Raw genomic sequence first — 24,582 nt, forward strand, 5'->3', positions numbered from 1 at the left:
TAAACTACAACTTATGTAGTCTATCGGCAATGTGAGATAAGTGAGCTGGCTATGTGGACATTCGGTGTTGATAAATTAGATTTAAATGATAATAATATAAAAATTATAAAAAGAATAATATAGGCACAATTATGCGTTTTGAAACTAATCAAACATTCACTAAAGAAAAAAGGGAACAAAAATGCTCATTGTCAGATGTAATGAACACGTTTTACCGCTTAATGTCGCTGTCATTTCACAATAAGGCCACAAGGAAGAAACGTGAAAGAACCCGGATGAGCAGTTCATAAGCAGACAACAGGCCGGTGCTCGCCCTCTTTCATGACAAGCTAACCACGTTGTTGGTTCCTGGCTCACCGCTGTTCGCTTGCATTTCTCCCGAATAAGTCGGTCAGGAATTACTCATAATGGTATGTTTCCATTTCAAAACTGTTGCCTTTATATAAACATGTTTATGACATGATACGCTCTGTAAGAAAAAGGGGAATATTACTTAAATAGTAGCATTTTCGGCTGTAGCCTAGCATGCCTAGCATACCTAGCCGCCGTAGCTAGCTTGAAACAAGTTCGCTAACACTTAAAGATAAAACTAATTTGGGCACGTTTAACACATTAATTGATACATTATAAGTCTATCAAGTCATATCTATTGAATTCATGTTTTGTGAGTAATATTTTCACCTTTTCCTGGCTTCAGTGGATATATTTTGGCTGTCGTTTCCCTACACGCGCTTGCCTACTGTTGCTACAATAAGTACTACAATAAGTACACTTAGTTCCTTAGGGCGCGAAAGTTGATATTGTATGGCTCTCCTAAATCTATTAGTATTTGTGCACTTATAGGAAATGACCATGATAAAACGTATCCACATTATACATAGAGTTGCGATCACTTTAATTGAAAATTGTCCCCGCTATTTTATTGTATGCTAGTAAGCTAGCTTGCGCAATTGAAGTATTGTTGACACTTCTGGATGTGTACTTATACTGCTTATTCGCCGGCATGCAGGCTTTCAAGGACACAGGGAAGGCACCCGTCGAGACGGAGGTGACCATTCACCGCATCCGCATCACCCTCACCAGCCGCAACGTCAAGTCTCTGGAGAAAGGTTAGCATATTAGCTTAGCCAGAGCGCAGTCCCCAGCGATGAGGAGAACCAGTTTCACTGACTAACCCTGATGTGTGAAATACGCTATTCTGAGCTATTATGGCAATGTACATTGTGAAAAGAATGGTGGTTACGCTTTTTGGACTGTTTTATTTTTTTCTCTGTACTCAGTTTGCGCCGATTTGATCCGTGGGGCAAAGGAGAAGAACCTGAAGGTGAAGGGACCCGTCCGCATGCCAACCAAGGTACACACTTGTGTGTTTTTTGTGCAAAAATGTGCAATATCAAATTTACACTTAATGTCATGATTTGCATGTCACTGTTGCATTCAACATTCATGTCAATGAATCTTATCCTGTCCTTTTCAGACCCTGCGTATCACCACCAGAAAGACCCCCTGTGGTGAAGGATCCAAAACCTGGGATCGCTTCCAGATGAGGATCCACAAACGCCTGATCGATCTGCACAGCCCATCTGAAATTGTCAAGCAGATCACTTCCATCAGCATCGAACCTGGTGTGGAGGTTGAGGTGACCATCGCCGACGCATAAATATGCACAGGCTCCAATAAAGGATCAGGAAAGGAATACTTTGTCTTTTTTTTTTTGTTAGTTTGTTTTGCAGGGGGCTACTCTCAGGACTAGAACTTCAATGTTAGTCAATGACAACACAACTGAACACAAAATTAATTTTAAATGAAACTATTGTAATTCTTTGGATGATATGGGGTCTTTTGTGACCTCTTGAATGAGTCGTTGCAGTGGTCTTGGTGTCATTTTGGTTAGCCGGCACCTCCTGGGAAGGTTCACACTTACATTTTTTTCAGCATTTGTGGATAATGACTCTTACTGTGGTTTGCTGGAGGCCCAAAGCTTTAGAAATGGCTTTAACATTTTCCACACTTGTTAAAATGTGATTTAATTTGGAAGGCAATCACTTTTTCCACATAAGGCCATGTAGATTTGGATTTTTTTTCTCACTACATATAAAGTTTCTTTTAAAAACTACATTTTGTGTTCAGTTATATTGAAACAAAACATGCTTTCACACCACTGTATATATTGTATAACAAAAAATGGGAAAATTAGTAATTTAAATAGAAAAAAATATTAACAGGAAAGTATTGTAATCAAACACTAAAGTCGTACATTTTAAGAGAACAATGAATATAAGTTGAAATATTAAAGAAAAAAGATGTAATATGAAAAACTAAATGCAGAAATGGATGTTATGTCAAAATATGGTAGTAAAATAATTATGGGGAAAATTATAAGGGTGCTGTTTTAATAAGATGAACTCGAAATATGAAAAAAAATCATAGTAGCATAGAGTAAAAAAAATTATAGAAATTAAAAACAAAGTTGTAATGTTTGGAATATTAGGTTGGGGAGGTGGAAAAAAAGTCGTAATATGACTAAAGCCAAATATTACACTAAGAAAAAATACTATTAAGAAAGCTGAACTATTTTGGAGGCAAAGACTGAAATTCATACTATTTTTAACGCGCATGTCACAAACCTGAGATGCAGTTGAAATATTAAATATAATATAAAATATACTTGAAATATATTCTGTATATTGAGTCGAGACAGATTACATTACAAACACGTCATGGCACACAAACAAAAACCTCACAACAACCTTCTGCCATCTAGTGGAAGACATCTGAATTGTTCTGCATCCTTCTACTGTACTGTATTACTGGGGAGATGAAAAAATGGGCTTTATTTGTGGTAAATTGATTATAAAATGCAGGTTGTCCATCATCCAAGATGACCAAAAGACTCAATTCAAGTCCTAAGACCTTAAAATAAAAAATTATATATAGTCGTTTTATTAAGCACACAGTATGAAGTGAATTGTGTGTAATCAGAAACCACTTCCACTACATGTAAACCTCACTCAATGGAGTTATCTCCTGTGTGTGTTCTCATGTTTTACCATATTGACCTTGTTGCTGAATCTTCTATCGCAAACGGAACAAGTATAAGGTTTTTCTCCGCTGTGTGTTTTCATGTGTGTTGTCATGTTTACCTTCTGAGTGAAACTTTTATCGCAAATGGAACAAACGTACGGTTTCTCACCAGTGTGCGTTCTCATGTGTTTGGTCATAGACACCCTCTCAGCAAATGTTTTACCACAAAGGGAGCAAGAAAACGGTTTTTCTCCAGTGTGCGTCCTCATGTGTGTGACGATATTCGACTTTTCAGAGAATCTCCTCCCACAAACCGAACAAGCGAAAGGTTTCTCTCCCGTGTGAGTCCGCATATGTGATACGATGTTCGACTTCTGAGAGAACCTTTGACGGCAAACCGAACAACTGAACGGTTTTTCTCCTGTGTGCGTCCTGGTGTGTTTCACCATATGCGACTTCTGGGAGAATGTTTTACCGCAAACGGAACAGCGGAAAGGTTTTTCTCCTGTGTGGGTTCTCGCGTGTCGTGTCAAAGCGCTGTTGTTGGAAAAGCTTTCGCCGCAAACCAAGCACACTAAACATTTTGTTTCTGTTTCCTTTTTAGAACATTCGGAGTCTTTGTTGTGAAGTTGAGCCCTCAAATCAATTTCAGAGTTAGCGTCGCTACTTGAAGGTTCTTGGGTGTCGTCGTTGTTCGATCCTGGGGCTAAGAGGTTGTGATTCCCATCAGATTCCGATGGATGAAGCTGTGAGGACTCAAGCGGTTTGTCTTCAGTCTTCATATAAACAACCGTCAGTGGTAACTTGGTGAGATCGGTCTCCTCCAGCCTGTGAAGACACTCTCCTTCCTGATTGGTCCACAGTTTGTCCTCTTCCTCTTTAACGTGGGTGGTCTGTGACGTCATCTTCTGGACGTCTGCAGGTCACAAACAAAGCAGACTTCCATCATAATCACGTTCTAATATAATTATGATGTGCCAAACAATAATCTACTGAATTGTCATTAAATGTTAGCTTTAGCATAGTGAAAATATAGAAATAAACAAACCTTCAAAATGCAGCATTGTAACATTGTTTCCCAGTTGTTGACAAAGTCGCTCCTTTTCTTCTCTGGTCCGACAAAGTTCCTCCTCGTACGAAGCTATCGCTTTTTCAAAAAGTTGGAATATTTCGTCAGCTGCCGCCATAAGTCGCTCCTTTACCAACTCTTTCAACATTTTCATATCGTTTTTCGGACAAAGCGTTGCTAATTTCCACCCTTCTTCCGGCTCACAATTGGCACTTCTTCGTGTGTTGGAACCAGCGGTCGGTATCCTGCCTGGTGCGTTAGCGCCCCCTCTGTTGTTTCGGGGCTATTACAGTCTCCACCATATTCTTACAAGTCTGCTTGTGTTGTTTCATGATTAATACTTGACTTTCTGTTTTATTATACAACTTTGTTGAAACTGTTGTACATTTAGAAGATTTTGAAAAAAATACTCCGTCACAGTAGTATTTGCCTGAGACAGCTATGACAAATGGGGGCTTTATTCTTGCAAATCTACAGCTTTTATTATCAATAATTTCCGACTTTATTCTCATAAATCTGAGTTTTTACTCGTAAATTTACAATTTTATTTTCAAAAATCTTAGATTATTTTTATACTGTGTGACAGCAGGAATTGCCTGAGACAGCTATGACAAGAGGGGACTATTACGACTTAATTCTCGCAAATTTCCGACTTTCATTATCATGAATCTGAGTTTTTACTCGTAAATTTACGACTTTATTTTCGAAATCTTAATTATTTTTATACTGTGCGACAGCAGGAATTGCCTGAAACAGCTATGACAAGAGGGGACTATTACGACTTTATTCTCGCAAATCTACGACTTTTATTATCATAAATTTCAGACTTTATTCTCATAAATCTGACTTTTTACTCATAAATTTAGGACTTTATTTTGGAAATCTTAAATTATTTTTATACTGTGCGACAGCAGGAATTGCCTGAGACAGCTATGAAATGGGGGGACTATTACGACTTAATTCTTGCAAATTTACGACTTTTATTATCATAAATTTCCAAATTTATTCTCATAAATCTGACTTTTTACTCATAAATTTACAACTTTATTTTTGAAATAAAGATTATTATTGTTATAATGCGACACAGCAGGAATTGCCTGAGACAGATATGACAAGGGGGGACTTTTACTTATTTATTTTTTTTCAAATCTATGACTTTTATCATAAATTTCTGACTTTGTTCTCATAAATCTGAGTTTTTACTTGTAAATTTACGACTTTATTTTCTCAATTTCATATTTTAATACTGTGCAACAGCCAGAATTGCCTGAGACAGTGACAAGGGGGGACTTTTATGACTTTATTCTCGCAAATCTACGACTTTTATTATCAATAATTTCCAACTTTATTCTCATAAATCTGTGTTTTTACTTGTAAATTTGCGACTGTTTTGAACTGTCTTATTATTTTTATACTGCGCCAAGACAAGGGGGACTTTTACGACTTTTTTAATCATAAATTTTCGACTTTATTCTCATAAATCTGAGTGTTTACTTTTTTATTTTCGAAATCTCTGATTATTTTTATACTGTGCCACAGCAGGCATTGCCTGAGACAGCTATGAGAAGGGGGGACTTTTATGATGTACAACTTTTATCATAAATGTTATAATAAAAGTCATATAGTCAGTTTTATTAATTTTATTTTTGCTGTTTTTCCAAATATTGTACATTTTCTGACTTTATTTTAATATTTTTTCCACAACTTAAATTCTGACAACAATATTCATTGTTTTTTACAATATTACAAATAACGTCAACATTTTATATTTCAACTTTTATTTAATTACAATGAAGTCATTTTTTCCTCATATTATGCCATTATTCTTGTAATTTTTCTTTGTGTGTTTATGAGTGTGTGCAACCAGAGACATTTTATTCAATGGAATTGTCAATCAATGATTTTCTCCTGCGTGATTTCTCAAGTGTGTGAGCATATTTGTCTTGGTCGTGAACCCTTTATCACAAACGGAGCAAACGTACGGTTTTTCTCCTGTGTGTGTTCTCATGTGTTTTACCATGGTTACCTTATGAGTGAACCTTTTATCGCACACTGAACATGTGAATGGTTTTTCTCCAGTGTGTCTCCTCATATGTGTTGTCATATTTACCTTCTGGGCGAACGTTTGAGCACAAACCGAGCAACTAAAAGGTTTTTCTCCAGTGTGCGTCCGCATGTGCGCTGCTAAAATGTTCCGTCGGGAGAATGTTTTCACGCAAAATGAACAAGAAAATGGTTTCTCTCCCGTGTGTGTCGTCAGGTGTGTGAGCATAGTTGACGCCTCCAAGAATGTTTTGCCACAAATTGAGCAACTAAAAGGTTTCTCTTCTGTGTGCGTACTATTGTTCTTATGGGAAAAGCTTTTTTTTCCTGTCTTCTTTGTAGAACATTCAGGGTGTTTGTTGTCGGTTCGAGTCCTCATACCACCTTCACAGTCTGCGTCGCTGCTCAAAGGTTCTTCGGCAGAGCATTGAGACACTGTGTGGTCGTTATCTGCTTGTGATGCTCCATAATGGTCCCAGTCAGCTTCTGTTGTCATGTGTTGAGTTGAGCTGCTGCTGTTGTTCTCATTTGGACCGAGATGGAGCAGTGAAGGTGGTTTCTCTTCATGGTCATCAGTCTTCACAGAGACAACTGTCTGTGGCAACTTGGTGAGATCAGAATCAGGATCAGGATCAGTCTCCTCCGGGTATTGAAGACCCTTCTGAGTGGCCCAGCGTTCCTCCTCTTCCTCTTTAATGTGGGGCGGCTGTGGACCCTCCTGCTTCAAAGTGGACCTCACATCCTGCAGCTGAGGGAGACGTTCTTCTTGATGATCAAACAACTTCTGGACGTCTGCAAGACCAAACTTCAATCATAATCACTTTCCATTTCTTGCCATTAACTTTAGTATGCTGACTTGCTCATTCGGTTTTCTACAGTGCCATCTGGTGGACAAATGGCTAATGACCATTACAATGCAATGGACGCTTTTCATACTAGATAGGACAGCTCTATCTAGTCTGACTTGTGTGTGTCCCACCAACGCTTTGAGCATTATCTAGTGTGATTGGTGTGTGTGTGTGTCCTACCTAGTCTTTGAGCAGGCTTCATCAGTTCATGCTGTCCTATCTAGTGTGACTAGGGTATGTCCTACCTAGTCTTTGAGCATGAACTAAACTAGAGTTGTCATATCTAGTCTGAATGGTGTATGTCCAACCTAGTCTTTGAGCATGAACTAGATGAGAGCTGTCCTACCTAGTCTTTGAGCATGAACTAGACTAGAGCTGTCCTATCTAGTTTGACTGTTGTATGTCCCACCTCGTCTTTGAGCATGAACTAGACTAGAGCTGTCCTACCTAGTCTGACTGGGGTATGTCCTACCTAGTCTTTGAGCATGAACTAGACTAGAGCTGTCCTATCTAGTCTGACTGGGGTATGTCCCACGTAGTCTTTGATTATGAACTAGATGAAAGCTGTCCTACCTAGTCTTTGAGCATGAACTAGACTAAAGCTGTCCTATCTAGTCTGACCGGTGTATGTCCTACCTAGTCTTTGAGCATGAACTAGACTAGAGCTGTCCTTTCTAGTCTGACTGGTGTATGTCCTACCTAGTCTTTGAGCATGAACTAGACTAGAGCTGTCCTTTCTAGTCTGACCGGTGTATGTCCTACCTAGTCTTTGAGCATGAACTAGACGGGAGCTTTCCTACCTAGCCTGACTGGCATGTGTGCTACTTAGTCTTTGAAGTCTCATCAGCTCATTCTGTCCTATCTAGTGGGACTGCTGTGTGTTCTACCTAGTCTTTGAGCATGAACTAGACTAGAGAAGTCCTACCTAGTCTGACTGATGTGTGTCTCCTTCCTGGCCTCTGAGCATGAACTAAACTAGAGCAGTCCTATCTAGTCTGACTGATGTGTGTCCCCCCTCATCTTTGAGCATGAACTAGACTAGAGCTATCCTATCTAGTCTGACTGGTATATGTCCCACCTCGTCTTTGAGCATGAACTAGACTGGAGCTGTCCTATCTAGCCTGACTGGCATGTGTCCTACCTAGTCTTTGGGCAGGGTTCATCAGTTCATGCTGTCCTATCTAGTGTGACTGGGGTATGTCCTACCTAGTCTTTGAGCATGAACTAGACTAGAGCTGTCTTATCTAGTCTGACTGGTGTATGTCCAACCTAGTCTTTGAACATGAACTAGACGAGAGCTGTCCTAACTAGCCTGACTGATGTGTGTCCCACCTCGTCTTTGAGCATGAACTAGACTGGAGCTGTCCTATCGAGTCTGACGAGCATAAACTAAACTAGTGCTGTCCTATCTAGTCTGACTGATGTGTGTCCCTCCTCATCTTTGAGCATGAACTAGACTAGAGCTGTCCTATCTAGTCTGACCGGTGTATGTCCTACCTAGTCTTTGAGCATGAACTAGACGAGAGCTATCCAATCTAGTCTAACCGGTGTATGTCCTACCTAGTCATTGACCATGAACTAGACTAGAGCTGTCCTATCTAGCCTGACTGGCATGTGTCCTACCTAGTCTTTGAACAGGCTTCATCAGCTCATGCTGTCCTATCTCGTCTGACTAGTGTGTACCCTATCTAGTCTTTGAGCCTTCTCATTCAGGTTCTTTGGCTTTTTGCCCCCCAAGCCTTCCTGCGTCCAATATCCCATCCATCCACTTTCTATGCCGCTTATAAATCTAGGGTCGTGGGGGTATGCTAGAGCCTATCCCAGCTGTCTTTGGGATGGGGTACACCCTGGACTGATCGCCAGCCAATCACAGGGCACATATAGACACACAACCATTCACACTCACCCACCCACTAAGGAATGTTCTTGTAGTTATTATTGTGTGCATTTGAATGCAACACAAAATGATGCCAGTGGTAGAGCGCCACCTATAGCTTTGGGGTGACTACTAACATTGTACAAATCTTGAAACCATGTGTTGAGAATACGTGTCAAAGTTAGAATGCTAGCGCTAGCATGTAAAGATACCTTCAATCCGGAGCTCAGTTCGAGTCTGGCAAACAGTTTCCGGATGTCGTCGATGTCGCTTCTCGCCCTCTCTTGTTCGACAAAGTTCCTCCTCGTACGACGCTATCGCTCTTTCAAAAAGTTCGAATATTTCGTCAGCTGCCGCCATGAGCCGCTCCTTTACCAACTCTTTTAACATTTTGATGAGGTCTTTTAGCTAACGGGGGTAATTGTTCCGTTTTTTGCTGTGTCTGTTGCTTGCGCTTCTTCTTCGTTTGCTTTAAGGGCGGTTGGCATCCTCCACGGTTGCACTAGCGCCCTCTTCCGCTTCTTTTCATCATTACATTTTCCATTATAGTCCAGAAACATTTTATTTTTTTATATATTGTATTAAGTTTATTAAGCAATTTGACACACAACATGGCTCTATATGACACTTGGCTGTATATAAAGGGGTATAATAGTTTTTTATTTGTTTTATTTATATTTTAATAGTTATTTTATTAATATTATTTTTCTCCAGTGTGCGTTCTCATGTGTTTTACCATAGTGACATTCTGACTGAATCTTTTGTCACAAACTGAACACATATATGGTTTTTCCCCGGTGTGCGTCCGCATGTGTTTTACCATAGTTACCTTTTGAGTGAAACCTTTCTGACAAATTGAACATATATACGGCTTTTCTCCTGTGTGCGTTCTCATGTGTTTGACCATCGTTGAATTCTGAGTGAATCTTTTATCACAAACCGAACAAATATAAGGTTTTTCTCCAGTGTGCGTTCGCATGTGTTTTATCATATGTACCCTTTGAGAAAATGTTTTGTCACATACTGAACAACAAAAAGGTTTTTCACCAGTGTGCGTTCTCAGGTGTGAAACCATATTTGATTTTTCAGAGAACCTTCTCCCGCAAACGTAACAACCGAAGGGTTTTTTTCCTGTGTGTGTCCGCATGTGTGATAAAACATGTGACATTTGAGAGAACCGCTGAGGACAAATCGAACAACTAAAAGGTTTTTCTCCCGTGTGAGTCCTCATGTGTGTTATGATGTGTGATTTTTCAGAGAATCTTTTCCCACAAACTGAACAACTAAAAGGTTTTTTAGAGTGTTTGAAGTCAGTTTGAGTCCTCATGTCGCATTCGGGGTCTGCATCGCTGCTCAAAGGTTCTTGGGTGTCGTCCTCGGTCTTAGCATCAGCCGAGTGTGATGATATGTCGTTATCTGCGCGTGGATCTTCTGCTCGTGATCCTCCGGTTGAATTGTCTTCATGGCCTGCAGTCTCCACACAGACAACGGTTAGTGGCAACCTGGTGAGATCAGTCTCCTCCAGCCCGAAAACACACTCTCCCTCCTTAGTGGTCCAGAGTTCTTCTTCTTCCTCTTTAATGTAGGGGGGCTGTGGATCCTCCTGCTTCAAAGTGGATGTCCATTCATATTCTTGGTGACGACCAAGATTCTGGAGATCTGCAAGACACAAGCAACACAAACAACATTTTCTTCTGTTACTTTATTTAGTTCATGTATTTTATTTTTTATTTCCAAAGTGTGTTTTTTTATTTGCCTGCTGCACAGTTTAAAAAGCCCAATTTAAGCATTGAAGCCTTTAAATTAGTTATTTTATTTAGTTAATTTATTGTATTCTTTTAATAATTTTATTTTTTAATTTTTAATTTCCAAAGTGTGGCCTAAGAGTTGTTTTTTTTTTAATTTGCCTGCTGCACAGTTTAAAAGCGCAATTTAAGCATTGAAGCCTGAAAATTAGTTACTTTATTTAGTTAATTTATTGTAATATTTTATTTTTTATTTTTAATTTCCAAAGTGTGGCCTAGGAGTCGTTTTTTTATTTGCCTGCTGCACAGTTTAAAAAGCGCAATTTAAGCATTCAAGCCTGAAAATTAGTTACTTTATTTAGTTAAAATTAAATAATAAAATTATTTTTTTAATTCCCAAAGTGGGGCCTGAGAGTCGTTTTTTTTTATTTAAATTTGCCCACAAGCGCAATTAACCATTCAAGCCTGAAAACTAGTTACTTTTTTTAGTTAATTTATTGTATTTTATTATTTTTTTTTAATTTCCAAAGTGTGGCCTAAAAGTTGTTTTTTTTTTAATTTGCCTGCTGCACAGTTTAAAAGCACAATTTAAGCATTCAAGCCTGAAAATGAGTTACTTTATGTAGTCAATTTATTTTTCTTTTATTTTTAATTTCACAAGTGTGGCACAAGAGTCTTTTTTTTATTTGCCTGCTGCACAGTTTAAAAGCGCTATTTAAGCATTCAAGCGTGAAAATGAGTTACTTTACTTAGTTAATTTATTGTATTATTTTATTAATTTTATTTTTTATTTCCAATTAAATTGAATTAAATTGAATTAAATAATACATTATTTTTTATTTTTAATTCCCCAAAGAGTCGTGTTATTTATTTAAATTTGCCCGCAAGCGCAATTAAGCATTCAAGCCTGAAAACTAGTTACTTTATTTAGTTAATTTATTGTATTATTTTATAAATTTTATCTTTTATCTTTGCAAAGTATTTGTCTCAACTTAATTGCCAATCCCTGATCTACTGGATTGTTATTAGACATTAGCTTTAGCATGCTGATAGGCTCAGACAGTAACTGAGATGTGTCAAAAGTATAATGTTAGTAGTTACTTTCCATGTGTAGCACAGTTGGAGTCTTGCAAACAGCTTCCAGTTGTTGTCGATATCGCTCCTTCTCCTCTCTTGTTCGACAAAGTTCCTCTTCATACGACCTTATCATTCTTTCAAACAGTTCCAATATTTCGTCAGCTGCAACCATTAGGCGCTCTTTTACTAATTCTTTCAGCATTTTGATGTCGTTTTTAAGCGAAGCGATGCTAATTTTCAATTGTTTGCTATTCTTCTTCCTGTTTCGTCTTCTTCGTGTATTTCCGCGCATCATCCGTGGTGCATTACCGCCCCCTTCGTTGTTTTTAGACCATTACAGTCTCCACAATAGTCCAGTTTCTTTGAGGTGTTTCATAATTATTTTATTTATTATAAAGTTATTATAAAGTCAGATATAAAATGAAAAAAACATATAAAACATATAAAAAATACAGATAGTAAGAACAACAGGATTGTTTATGAAAGTTAAAACGCAGCTTTGAGTCGAGCACCAAAATGATCCAATCAAATGTGGTTTTACTCTACTGTCGACTCAGCACACAACGCCGATTGGCTGTTTCTTTAATTGACACCTGCTGCTAGTTTCAAGTAATTAGAAACGCCGCCATTTTGTGTGACAATATCTAGCAGGTGTGTCGTTGTCGCGCAAAACTTCATATTTACAGCATATTGTGTCAGGGTGCATTTTCAGGAACGAGTTTAAAGTACTCCAGTACATTAAAAGTGTGACTTTTCATTCGAAGAGGAAATGAAGCACCTGGAGTGTGAGGATATGGAATTGACTTGTAATGTCCCCCCTGTCAACACTTCACCCAAAAAGGTAACGCCATTTTAAAAAAATCTTCCTTTTGTTGTCCTAAAACAATGTCTCAGACGTGTTTACTTGGCGCTAAGACAGCAGTGCTCTGGATTTAATTAAAGGTGGAAAAACCAAGTGGAGCAGAGCAGCAGACTATGAAAGTTTACCTAAGAGTAAGACCTTTCTCTAAAGAAGAACTCGCTGACAATGAAGACCAGGTACGGTGTTCAGTGTATTGGTTATCCTCACAGGGCTTAATGTTTGCTTCTTGGTGTCTTCTCAGCATTGTGTAGTGATTGAAAACAACCACATGGTGACGCTGCAGGCCCCAAAAGGTTCAGCCACCATGAAGAGCAGTGAGAAGGGAATTGGCGTGTCCATCCACAAATTCTCCTTCTCCCAGGTCAGTAACACTCATATTTGCTCTTAAATTGAACTGTTTGTATTTGTAAAATATTAGCGCAATTTGAGCATTCAAGCCTGAAAATTAGTTACTTAATTTTATTTATTTTATTCAATTTTATTTTTAATTTTTAATTTCCAAAGTGTGGCCTAAAGAGTCGTTTTTTTTGCTTGCTGCACAGTTTAAAGCACAATTGAAGCATTCAAGCCTGAAAATTATTTACTTAGTTAATTTATTTTATTTTTCATTTTAATTTTCAGAAGTGTGGCCTAAAGAGTTTTTTTTTTTTTTTTTTAAAAAGCCTGCTGCACAGTTTAAAAGCGCAATTTAAGCATTCAAGCCTGAAAAAGAGTTACTTTATTTAAAATTAATTAAATAATAAAATAAATTATTTTTAATTTTTAATTCCCAAAGTGTGGCCTGAGAGTTGTTTTTTATTTAAATTTGCCCACAAGCGCAATTAAGCATTCAAGCCTGAAAACTAGCTACTTTTTTAGTTAATTTATTGTATTATTTAATAAATTTTATTTTCAATGTTTAATTTCCAAAGTGTGGCCTAAGAGTTTTTTTATTTGCCTGCTGCACAGTTTAAAAGCCCAATTGAAGCATTCAAGCCCGAAAATTATTTACTTTATTTAGTTAATTTATTGTATTTTATTAATTTTATTTTTAATTTCCAAAGTGTGGCCTGGGAGTCTGTTTTTTTTTATTTGCCCACTGGACAGTTTTAAGTGCAATTTAAGCATTCAAGCTTGAAAATTACTTTATTTTGTTAATTTATTTTATTATTTTTTATTTTAATTTTCAAAGTGTGGCCTGAGTCGTTTTTTTTATTTGCCTGCTGCACAGTTTAAAAACACAACAAAAAAACATCAAAATGAGAAATATTATTAATTGTATGATTTGTCACAACACCCTAGCCATTTTATCATTTCACTGTTTAGGAAAATAAATAATCAAAATAGTGCCAAGTTTGGACTCCCCTGATTGACAGTAATGTACACTCCTTTGCCTTTTTAGATTTATGGCCCAGCGACAACCCAGGCTGAGCTGTACATGCACACCGTCAATAGTCAACTGTCCGATTTCCTTGATGGCGAGAATGCACTGATCTTCAGCTATGGCGTCACCAATGCTGGCAAAACCTTCACCATCCAAGGTAAACGGTCTACAACTTGAATAGGATTTTAACAAGTCACATTTTTAAAGTGTGGCATGTTCTACTTAGGCACTTCAAGAGAACCAGGAATACTACCTCGAGCCCTGGATGCCACGTTTGAGTATATCGCAGGGCGTCAGTATGAGGGGATGGACGTGAAGCCCTACCTCAGGAATGATGCTCAGTGCCTGGATGCAGATCAAGTGAAGCAGGAGAAAAATACAAAAGCTGCCATCTTTGCGTCCTTCAAGGAGGTGGGGGGGAGAAATTACATTTAAAATTCACCATCTTTAAGACAAATCACTGCTTTATATATTTTTTTCCCTGCTTGTAGGAATGTGATCCCTTCAGAGGAAGTCGTGGATCGGAGTCTTTGTCCTGTTACGTCCCTCATCGCTCTTTGTCTGACAATCACACAGGTAACATTCGAATAACTTGCACTTACTGTACTTTTTATATAAAAGCCACATTGTAGTGAATAGATTACTTATACAGTGAAGAAAATAAGTATTTGAACACCCTGCTATTTTGCTATTTCTCCCACTTAGAAATCATGGAGGGGTCTGAAATTTTCATCGTAGGTGCATGTCCACTGTGAGAGAGATAAACTAAAAAGAAAAATCCAGAAATCACAATGCATGATTTTTTAACAATTTATTTGTGTGATACAGCTGCAAATAAGTATTTGAACACCTGTGTATCATCTAGAATTCTGACCCTGAAAGACCTGTTAGTCTGCCCATTAGAAGTCCACCTGCACTCCATGTATCATCCTGAATCAGATGCACCTGTTTGAGGTCGTTAGCTGCATAAAGACACCTGTCCACCCCATACAATCAGTAAGACTTTAACTTGTAACATGGCGAAGACCAAAGAGCTGTCCAAAGACACCAGAGACAAAATTGTACACCTCCACAAGGCTGGAAAGGGCTACGGAGCAATTACCAAGCAGCTTGGTGAAAAAAGGTCCACTGTTGGAGCTATCATTAGAAAATGGAAGAAGCTAAACATGACGGTCAATCTCAATCGGAGTGGAGCCCCATGCAAGATATCACCTCGTGGGGTCTCAATGATTCTAAGAAAGGTGAGGAATCAGCCCAGAACTACACGACAGGACTTGGTCAATGACCTGAAAAGAGCTGGGACCACCGTTTCCAAGGTTACTGTAGGTAATACACTAAGACGTCATGATGTGAAATCATGCATGGCACGAAAGGTTCCCCTGCTTAAACCAGCACATGTCAAGGCCCGTCTTAAGTTTGCATATGACCATTTGGATGATACAGAGGAGTCATGGGAGAAAGTTTTATGGTCAGATGAGACCAAAATAGAACTTTTTGGTCATAATTCCAATAAGCGTGTTTGGAGGAAGAAGAATGAAGAGTACAATCCGAAGAACACCATCCCTACTGTGAAGCATGGGGGTGGTAGCATCATGCTTTGGGGGTGTTTTTCTGCACATGGGACAGGACGAGTGCACTGCATTAAAGAGAGGATGACTGGGGCCGTGTATTGTGAGATTTTGGGGAACAACCTCCTTCCCTCTGTCAGAGCATTGAAGATGGGTCGTGGCTGGGTCTTCCAACACGACAACGACCCGAAGCACACAGCCAGGAAAACCAAGGAGTGGCTCCGTAAGAAGCATATCAAGGTTCTAGCATGGCCCAGCCAGTCTCCAGACCTGAACCCAATCGAAAATCTTTGGAGGGAGCTCAAACTCCGTGTTTCTCAGCGACAGCCCAGAAACCTGACTGATCTAGAGAAGATCTGTGTGGAGGAGTGGGCCAAGATCCCTCCTGCAGTGTGTGCAAACCTGGTGAAAAACTACAGGAAACGTTTGACCTCTGTAATAGCAAACAAAGGCTACTGTACCAAATATTAACATTCATTTTCTCAGGTGTTCAAATACTTATTTGCAGCTGTATCACACAAATAAATTGTTAAAAAATCATGCATTGTGATTTCTGGATTTTTCTTTTTAGTTTATCTCTCTCACAGTGGACATGCACCTACGATGAAAATTTCAGACCCCTCCATGATTTCTAAGTGGGAGAAATAGCAAAATAGCAGGGTGTTCAAATACTTATTTTCTTCACTGTATATAAAGTGATATTTATAATAGGCGCCCTGCTCTTGGCTTATTCAATCATCGGCCCAGGAATAATCACCAAGTGGTCCAGACAAGCCCTGAATGCATTTTTACAAAAACTCCTATTGCAGTGTGGGCCGTGAATGCAACATCTTGCATAGCCAAGGAACCGTCGATGAAATGCATCACCTGAAAATGGTTTTAATTACGTGACAAAAAAAACTATATTAGGAAAGCAGGAAGTGAACAAATGTAACAGTTACTGATTGTAAAAGTACCAGATGAAGGGGTAGCATTTAATAAGCTTTGCTTCTTCCTACTCCTTTTGGACATGTGGAACTGTGAACTGATTATGTGATGCATTCAATTGTAATCTGATGCATGTTCAAATGAAATTAAACCATTAATATTACTAATTTGCCGTACAACTGCCAAGTATTTGAATACAGCACATTTGTCAAATATAATCAAATGTAAGCAATTAATTGTACAGTACAATTTTTCTGACTGCTGGAAACGTTCTCACTCTTTTGACCTTAACATTGAACTTACGGGGTCTCTGTTTTTAGAGTTTGCTCGCACCGCGACAGAAAGCAGCTGCCAGTTTGCTTTATGGGTGGCGTTCTTTGAAATCTACAACGAATGTGTCTATGATCTTCTTCAACCGTCCTGCTCCAAGTCCAAGAAACGTGCTGCTCTCCGCGTATGTGATGACGGCGCCGGCAACGCTTATGTTAAAGGTGCCGAGATAAACACTAACAGAAGTATGTGTGTGCTTTTATTGGCTGTTTTTTTTTTTTACTAAACGGTGAATCGTTTTCAGATCTTCGATGGATCAATGTCCAGAATTTGGGTGAAGCCTGTAAACTGCTCTGCTTTGGAAACAAAAACAGAAGCGCTGCCGCCACCAAGATGAACCAGTCCTCCAGCAGAAGGCAAATCACGCATGCTTTCCCACCTTTTTAGCATGATGTCGTGTATTTGTATCCATATGACATTTGTAGAAATCCTCCCCTTGAGGACTCTAAGTGGGTTTCGAATAGGGATCAACCGATATGGTTTTTTGGGGGCCGATGCAATACAGATTTTTTTCCATCACCCTCAGCCGATGGCCGATTTTGCGTGGGCCGATATTTGTGGGCGCTACTGCTTTTGATCCCTCAATTTACATGAAAAAATGACAATGATAACAAATATTCCAGGTCTCATGTTTAAACAAATATTTATTGAAATGTAAACACTGAACACAGGATTCGGCTTTTCTTAAACACACATTTAAACGGCATTATCAACTTTAAAAGGAATAAATAGTCAACCATGTGCAAAACATTTCTGCCGTAGTTTAAATTTATTTAGCATCGATGTGATGACTGCTCCTCCGCAGCATGACGCGCAACACAAAGCTGCCCCGGCGGATGCCTGACTGCGGTGGAAAAATACATGGGCAAACCCACACGTGCAAGGACAAACGCAACTATCGTCCCGATATATCGACCGGCCAATGTATCGGTCGATCCTTAGTTTCTAATAGAGGGTAAGGGAATCTTAAAGAACCAAATCATAAAAATGAGAACCAGATTGTTTATTCCTGACAACAATACCTAATACAAACGTCCAGGCTTATCTGCAGTCCCTGTATGCCTACAAGTAAGCGGATCTTATTACAGCGCAGCTGCAAAAAGCACCCTTCCTTTCCCTGCCCGGCCTTTTATACACTCAAAATTGTGTAAGAGGCTGGAGTCCTGGACCAATCAGCTTTTGCCACTGCCCCTTGTTTGAACCGCTTTCATGGTGTTTCTGCTTTCGTTTTTTTGCTGGGGCATCAAGGCTTCTTTTCCTTTGCAGGGGCATCAAGCTGTCATATGCGTACTCGATGTTTCCACCTTAACTGTCAGTTGTCACGTTAGTCCCTTTTTTTGTGTGGGTGCGTATATAAGTATCTTTTGTCTGTATTTGTGAGACTGTTTGCTATTACTTTTAGCTAGCAAAATTGAGCAAATACCTTCACTTTGTCCTGCAGTCACAGCATATTTACCATGAAGCTGCTGAAGATGGAGAGCGGCACAGTTCAAAGGATGTCCGAGTAAGTTACTTTTGCTTACACCTCATGAGTTAGACACAAAATAGAAAATATTATCCGTTAATTTGTGGCTTTCAGGTTTTCTCTGTGTGACTTGGCTGGTTCCGAAAGATGCAACAAAACTAAAACCTTTGGAGAGAGGCTAAAGGAGGCGGGAAACATTAACAACTCTCTGCTTATCCTGGGGAAGTGCATCACAGCCCTGCGTAACAATCAGACCGACAGGTTGGTTCTGAGTTTGTCCTTGACTGCACTATGAGGAAGTGGAGCAATTCAACAGTTTTTCCTCTGAAATCAGAATGAAGAGCGGCTACATCCCGTTCCGAGAGAGCAAGCTCACTAAGCTCTTCCAAGCCGTCTTCTGTGGCAAAGGAAGGGCGTCGATGATCGTCAACATCAACCAGTGTGCTTCCACCTACGACGAGACACTCCACGTCATGAAGTTCTCTGCCGTAGCCAAACAGGTACGTGGGGAAATGGTGTCTGATGACATTTTGCTGAGCAACTGTCATCCGTAGGTGGTGCAGGTGATGCCGAACAAAGCTGTGGAATCTCTGTCTCCATGCCTGGTGGGTCCAAATGGTAAACCTCTGGTAAAGAACGGCGTGGTTGACAGGCAGGCCCTGGAAAGCTGTGCATCTGACGACGAGCTGCTGAGTGACGAAGACGAGGCCGACGTGTCCTTACTGCCACAGAACGTACGTAAACACATCCATCTTATGGCATTTTTGTTTAGCGTGGTTAATCGGTTCCACAGCCGACCTTTGATTAGTGAACTTCAATGTAAAATGTTATATTAATGAACAAAATCTTCATTGTTGGAGCATAGAAAACCAAATTTATTTAACCATTAGAGCTCTATAGACATGGAATAACACCCCTATAGTCACTCTGGTTCTACCATATCTTACTTATTGTGTGGAAATATGGGGTAATAACTATAAAAGTAATCTTCACTCGCTAAATGTACTGCAAAAAAGGTGAGTAAGGATAATTCATAATGCCGCCTCCTTAATTCTAAAATCACAAATACTTCAACTTGCTGATATATCTTCAAATAGCTAAAATAATGCATAAGGCTAAAAATAACCAATTCCCTAAAAATCCAATACTTCTCTACAAGAGAGGAGAAATATGATCTCAGGGAAGAAGTACATTTGAAACACTTATATGCTAGGACTACGTTAAAAAGCCATAGCATTTCAGTATGTGGAATCAAACCTATGGAATGGATTGAGTAAGGAACTCAAACGATGCACAACGATGAGCCAATTCAAGAAACAATACAAGCAGTTGATGTTTGCTAAATACAAGGATGAAGAGTCTTCAACCAGTCATGATGTGCTATATATATATCACTATATTGACAGTTACTATGGTACCCATTATGTTATTGTATGGTCATATCACCTCGTACTTCAGTACGTGACAAAAATAAATACATAAAAAAATTATTAAAAGAACTTAAATTAATTGTAAAATAAATGACCTTTTCCCATTATATTACAACTTTTTTCCCTCTTAATATTTTTAATTTACTCAGATTTTGCAATTTTTGCAATATTTTTTGTAGTTCAAAAATTCGGTATCTGTCAAAAATAAAATAAATCAGAAAAGCAGGAAGTGAACAAATGTAACAGTTACTGATTGTAGAAGTACCAGATGGAGGGGTAGGATTTAATAAGCTTTGCTTCTTCCTACTCCTTTTGGACATGTGGAACTGTGAACTGATTATGTGATGCATTCTATTGTAATCTGATGCATGTTCAAATGAAATCAAACCATTACCTTTACACACCTATTCTTTGTTTATAACATACTAATGCACAGGCGGGGACTTATTGAGGCTATTCTAAACTTAAAAAGAGTATTGGGGACAAAGGAAGAAGCAAAAAACTTACCACTTCCACACGGAATGGGAGAACTCTTCACTTTGTTGGTCATGAAATGGCTGACTACATGCAGTGTGATGGTAAGGGAGATATGACTACTGTACCATACAGTGGAACTCTAAGTTAACCTTATTTGTCGTCCTCATTAATAGACGTAATATTTTGTATTCCATTCTTTGGTATTCACTGTTACAGTTGAGCTATAAATTATGTATTTTTTGGAGGTCATGGACTCATGACAGCATGTATTATGGCTACTTCCTTGATTTTTCATTGTCAGGAGCTGCTTAACATGATTGAAAGCCTCCGAACGAAACTGCTGGCTGAGCGAAGAAGAAACCTGGAGCAGGAGATGGAGATCCGTAAAGAAATGGGCGACGCCATGTTACAGCAGCTCATGGAGAGCGAGGAACTCCGCAGGTGAAATATAAGCCGGAATCTATCCATGTATAGAAGCTCTGGGACCCAAGTTCATGTCATTTGTCCGAACATACAGCCGACAGATTGAAGAGCTGAAGGAGAGCTATGAAGAAAAGCTGGAGAACACTTTTGAGATGTACAAGGACGCCATCAAAGAGCATGCTTACATCAATGCAATGAACAACCTAGAAGACAACTACGTGCCTCTGGAGGAGTTCATTGCCGAGGAGGAGAAAGTTGAGGTATGTCATGATGAGTCTGCTAAATGATGGGTGGTTAGTTTGGGCTGTCGACGGAGTTAAATGACCTCATGACTTGTGTAGGCCCTCAAACGACAGCTGGCACAGTTGTCGTCCGGTGCCCGCCCGGCTGCAGTTCCAACTGTGCACACATCGACTCAAACTCAACCATCCAGGGACTTTGAAGCAGCAGGTTTGTCATTTTTACCTCCTTTTTTTTGGAGGACAAAAATCTGAATTAGGATTCAGTTGATGAATGTGGCCCCGTGACACCCACAGGGAATGATCGTTTTAAATATCTCCACAAAGAGAAAGACGCCATTGAACGGATGTGTGAGGACAAGCAACAGGTATGTTTTGCAGGAACTAGATTTAGTGTCAATTTGTGGTTTTTTTGCCATAAAGCATAAAAATGGGACTACAAATACACACATACACGATGGCATCACCGATGTGGCTGCATTTGTTACAATCTGGCCTAAAAACTTTTCGCCGCTATAGTTCCAAGTTGGCCCCTCCCCTTCCGCTACATAGTCAATGTAGTGACTATTCCGGCACCGCATTTTGCAGTACTTTTCGGTGGAAGTGCACAAATTCAGAAGCAGCCCGTGTTTGTTGGCCTAACTTAATCAGTGTCATGGTTTGTAATGTGTTGGTAAACTCATATGCTTCAAGACTGCATTAAAGTACACACGTTTGGTTAATGCTTTTTTTATTAGGGGTGTCATGAGAAACTTTGTTCATGAGATAAGACAATACACATCTCATCTGAAAACTGAGATTTAAAAAATATTTTAAATTAAATTTAATGAATTAAATAAAAATAAATGAAATTAAAAAAATGCATTTAATAAATTTAAAAATTCATTCATTTTCTGCCGCTTTTCCTCACGAGGGTCGCGGGGGTGCTGGAGCCTATCCCAGCTGTCTTTGGGCGAGAGGCGGGGTACACCCTGGACTGGTTGCCAGCCAATCACAGGGCACATACAGTGAAGAAAATAAGTATTTGAACACCCTGCTATTTTGCTATTTCTCCCACTTAGAAATCATGGAGGGGTCTGAAATTTTCATCGTAGGTGCATGTCCACTGTGAGAGAGATAAACTAAAAAGAAAAATCCAGAAATCACAATGCATGATTTTTTAACAATTTATTTGTGTGATACAGCTGCAAATAAGTATTTGAACACCTGAGAAAATGAATGTTAATATTTGGTACAGTAGCCTTTGTTTGCTATTACAGAGGTCAAACGTTTCCTGTAGTTTTTCACCAGGTTTGCACACACTGCAGGAGGGATCTTGGCCCACTCCTCCACACAGATCTTCTCTAGATCAGTCAGGTTTCTGGGCTGTCGCTGAGAAACACGGAGTTTGAGCTCCCTCCAAAGATTTTCGATTGGGTTCAGGTCTGGAGACTGGCTGGGCCATGCTAGAACCTTGATATGCTTCTTACGGAGCCACTCCTTGGTTTTCCTGGCTGTGTGCTTCGGGTCGTTGTCGTGTTGGAAGACCCAGCCACGACCCATCTTCAATGCTCTGACAGAGGGAAGGAGGTTGTTCCCCAAAATCTCACAATACACGGCCCCAGTCATCCTCTCTTTAATGCAGTGCACTCGTCCTGTCCCATGTGCAGAAAAACACCCCCAAAGCATGATGCTACCACCCCCATGCTTCACAGTAGGGATGGTGTTCTTCGGATTGTACTCTTCATTCTTCTTCCTCCAAACACGCTTATTGGAATTATGACCAAAAAGTTCTATTTTGGTCTCATCTGACCATAAAACTTTCTCCCATGACTCCTCTGTATCATCCAAATGGTCATATGCAAACTTAAGACGGGCCTTGACATGTGCTGGTTTAAGCAGGGGAACCTTTCATGCCATGCATGATTTCACATCATGACGTCTTAGTGTATTACCTACAGTAACCTTGGAAACGGTGGTCCCAGCTCTTTTCAGGTCATTGACCAAGTCCTGTCGTGTAGTTCTGGGCTGATTCCTCACCTTTCTTAGAATCATTGAGACCCCACGAGGTGATATCTTGCATGGGGCTCCACTCCGATTGAGATTGACCGTCATGTTTAGCTTCTTCCATTTTCTAATGATAGCTCCAACAGTGGACCTTTTTTCACCAAGCTGCTTGGTAATTGCTCCGTAGCCCTTTCCAGCCTTGTGGAGGTGTACAATTTTGTCTCTGGTGTCTTTGGACAGCTCTTTGGTCTTCGCCATGTTACAAGTTAAAGTCTTACTGATTGTATGGGGTGGACAGGTGTCTTTATGCAGCTAACGACCTCAAACAGGTGCATCTGATTCAGGATGATACATGGAGTGCAGGTGGACTTCTAATGGGCAGACTAACAGGTCTTTCAGGGTCAGAATTCTAGATGATACACAGGTGTTCAAATACTTATTTGCAGCTGTATCACACAAATAAATTGTTAAAAAATCATGCATTGTGATTTCTGGATTTTTCTTTTTAGTTTATCTCTCTCACAGTGGACATGCACCTACGATGAAAATTTCAGACCCCTCCATGATTTCTAAGTGGGAGAAATAGCAAAATAGCAGGGTGTTCAAATACTTATTTTCTTCACTGTATAGACAAACAACCATTCACGCTCACATTCATACCTATGGACAATTTGCATTCGCCAATTAACCTAGCATGTTTGGAATGTGGGTGGAAACCGGAGTACCCGGAGAAAACCCACGCATGTACGGGGAGAACATGCAAACTCCAGAGATGGCCGAGGGTGGAATTGAACCCTGGTCTCCTAGCTGTGAGGTCTGCGCGGTAACCACTCGAACGCTGTGCCGCTAAATTAAAAAATATTATATTACATTTCTGTTACGTCGCTCTGTGTGTATGCAAGCGCCCCGCCTCCACCCACCAAGACAGACTAACAAAAGGGCTCACACCATTCATGCCTTTTGTTCTACCAATCTATGTCTGTAATATATTTCACGACGTACGTCTCATCTTCCCGAGTTCTGTATGAACTGTTGCATTGCAGTTGATATTATCCTTGGAGAGACGGCTGGTGGAGCTCAGTGCGTCGCTGCAGAAGGTTGGAGACGGCTTTGTGGAGAAATCGGCCGAGGTCGAGGCCCTACAGGCGAAGACTTGTGATCAGGTGAGACGGAACAAAACGCAACGTTCATATACCAGGTGAAGAAGAAAAGGAAAGCAAACACAATGCAAGGCAAAATGAACACACCCCCAATATTTGCAGCTCTTTTTTTGTTCCCACCTCTCTAGCATAGACACTTGAATTTTAGACTCGACTTCCAGCAGAATCTGAGGACCATCACTATGAGTGTGTGTGACAGACGGCCATAATGGGGATTTATCTTGTTTCCATTCAGACCAAATCAATGGAGGAACTTATCTGTCAGTCCATGGAAAAGGACAAGGAAATCACCTCCCTTAAGGCAGAAATCTCCAAGCTTACTCGGAAGTCTCCTGTGCAGGCCAAAACCAAGAAAAGCCTTCTGGCCAACATCAGGGAAGCCGTCGCTTCTCCTCGTAAGGCCGGAAGTGGACGGACGCTCAAAAGTGTTAGGACTCCACACCACTGACCCTGCATCTTAAGTATAATTTTAACATTTTTTTAATGCATGATCAAGGTACTATACTTTTTTTTGTAGAATCTCCTTTAATAAAATTGCTACTGATTTTAAAAAATTTTAAAAAATCTGGATTTTTATCAGAGGCAACCAATCACACTTTAACTCGTATTTGATATTTCTCTTTTGGTCCGGACCCTGCATCTTAAATATAATTTTAACTTTTTTTTTTTA

The 24,582-nt window shown here is 39.7% G+C and overlaps 4 protein-coding genes and 1 non-coding gene across 5 annotated transcripts; 3 read left to right on the top strand and 2 right to left on the bottom strand.

The window, feature by feature from the left end:
- Positions 1-247: 247 nt before the first annotated feature.
- rps20 (ribosomal protein S20) lies at positions 248-1,696 on the top strand. Its single transcript, XM_058059504.2, has 4 exons — positions 248-410; positions 1,010-1,109; positions 1,281-1,354; positions 1,478-1,696. The coding sequence occupies exons 1-4, from the start codon at positions 408-410 to the stop codon at positions 1,658-1,660; spliced, it is 360 nt and encodes a 119-aa protein (XP_057915487.1). The 5' UTR covers positions 248-407; the 3' UTR covers positions 1,661-1,696.
- LOC131109235 (small nucleolar RNA U54) lies at positions 1,143-1,209 on the top strand. The gene has a single exon (XR_009120715.1). It is a non-coding gene; the product is annotated as a small nucleolar RNA U54 (small nucleolar RNA).
- An 849-nt stretch (positions 1,697-2,545) lies between the features above and the next one.
- On the bottom strand, positions 2,546-4,379 carry LOC131108508 (uncharacterized). The gene is made up of 2 exons (XM_058059498.2): positions 4,073-4,379; positions 2,546-3,940 (listed from the first exon to the last, which is right to left on the bottom strand). The coding sequence occupies exons 1-2, from the start codon at positions 4,245-4,247 to the stop codon at positions 3,021-3,023; spliced, it is 1,095 nt and encodes a 364-aa protein (XP_057915481.2). The 5' UTR covers positions 4,248-4,379; the 3' UTR covers positions 2,546-3,020.
- A 1,370-nt stretch (positions 4,380-5,749) lies between these two features.
- On the bottom strand, positions 5,750-11,966 carry LOC131108506 (uncharacterized). The gene is made up of 4 exons (XM_078790495.1): positions 11,707-11,966; positions 9,570-10,519; positions 9,073-9,268; positions 5,750-6,928 (listed from the first exon to the last, which is right to left on the bottom strand). The coding sequence occupies exons 1-4, from the start codon at positions 11,882-11,884 to the stop codon at positions 5,988-5,990; spliced, it is 2,265 nt and encodes a 754-aa protein (XP_078646621.1). The 5' UTR covers positions 11,885-11,966; the 3' UTR covers positions 5,750-5,987.
- A 327-nt stretch (positions 11,967-12,293) lies between these two features.
- On the top strand, positions 12,294-24,426 carry LOC131109196 (kinesin-like protein KIF20A). The gene is made up of 18 exons (XM_058060914.2): positions 12,294-12,523; positions 12,625-12,720; positions 12,786-12,905; positions 13,926-14,064; positions 14,134-14,318; positions 14,399-14,483; positions 16,723-16,893; positions 16,977-17,088; positions 18,174-18,236; positions 18,312-18,458; positions 18,532-18,697; positions 18,752-18,931; positions 20,406-20,545; positions 20,622-20,787; positions 20,869-20,977; positions 21,064-21,134; positions 23,796-23,915; positions 24,148-24,426. Exons 1-18 carry the CDS (start codon positions 12,452-12,454, stop codon positions 24,358-24,360), a joined length of 2,355 nt encoding a protein of 784 aa, XP_057916897.2. The 5' UTR covers positions 12,294-12,451; the 3' UTR covers positions 24,361-24,426.
- The last annotated feature ends 156 nt before the right edge of the window (positions 24,427-24,582 follow it).

This window comes from Doryrhamphus excisus, linkage group LG5 (genome assembly GCF_037039965.1).
Source record: "Doryrhamphus excisus strain RoL-2023G ecotype Guam linkage group LG5, RoL_Dexc_Guam_v1.1, whole genome shotgun sequence".
Lineage (NCBI taxonomy): Eukaryota > Metazoa > Chordata > Actinopteri > Syngnathiformes > Syngnathidae > Doryrhamphus > Doryrhamphus excisus.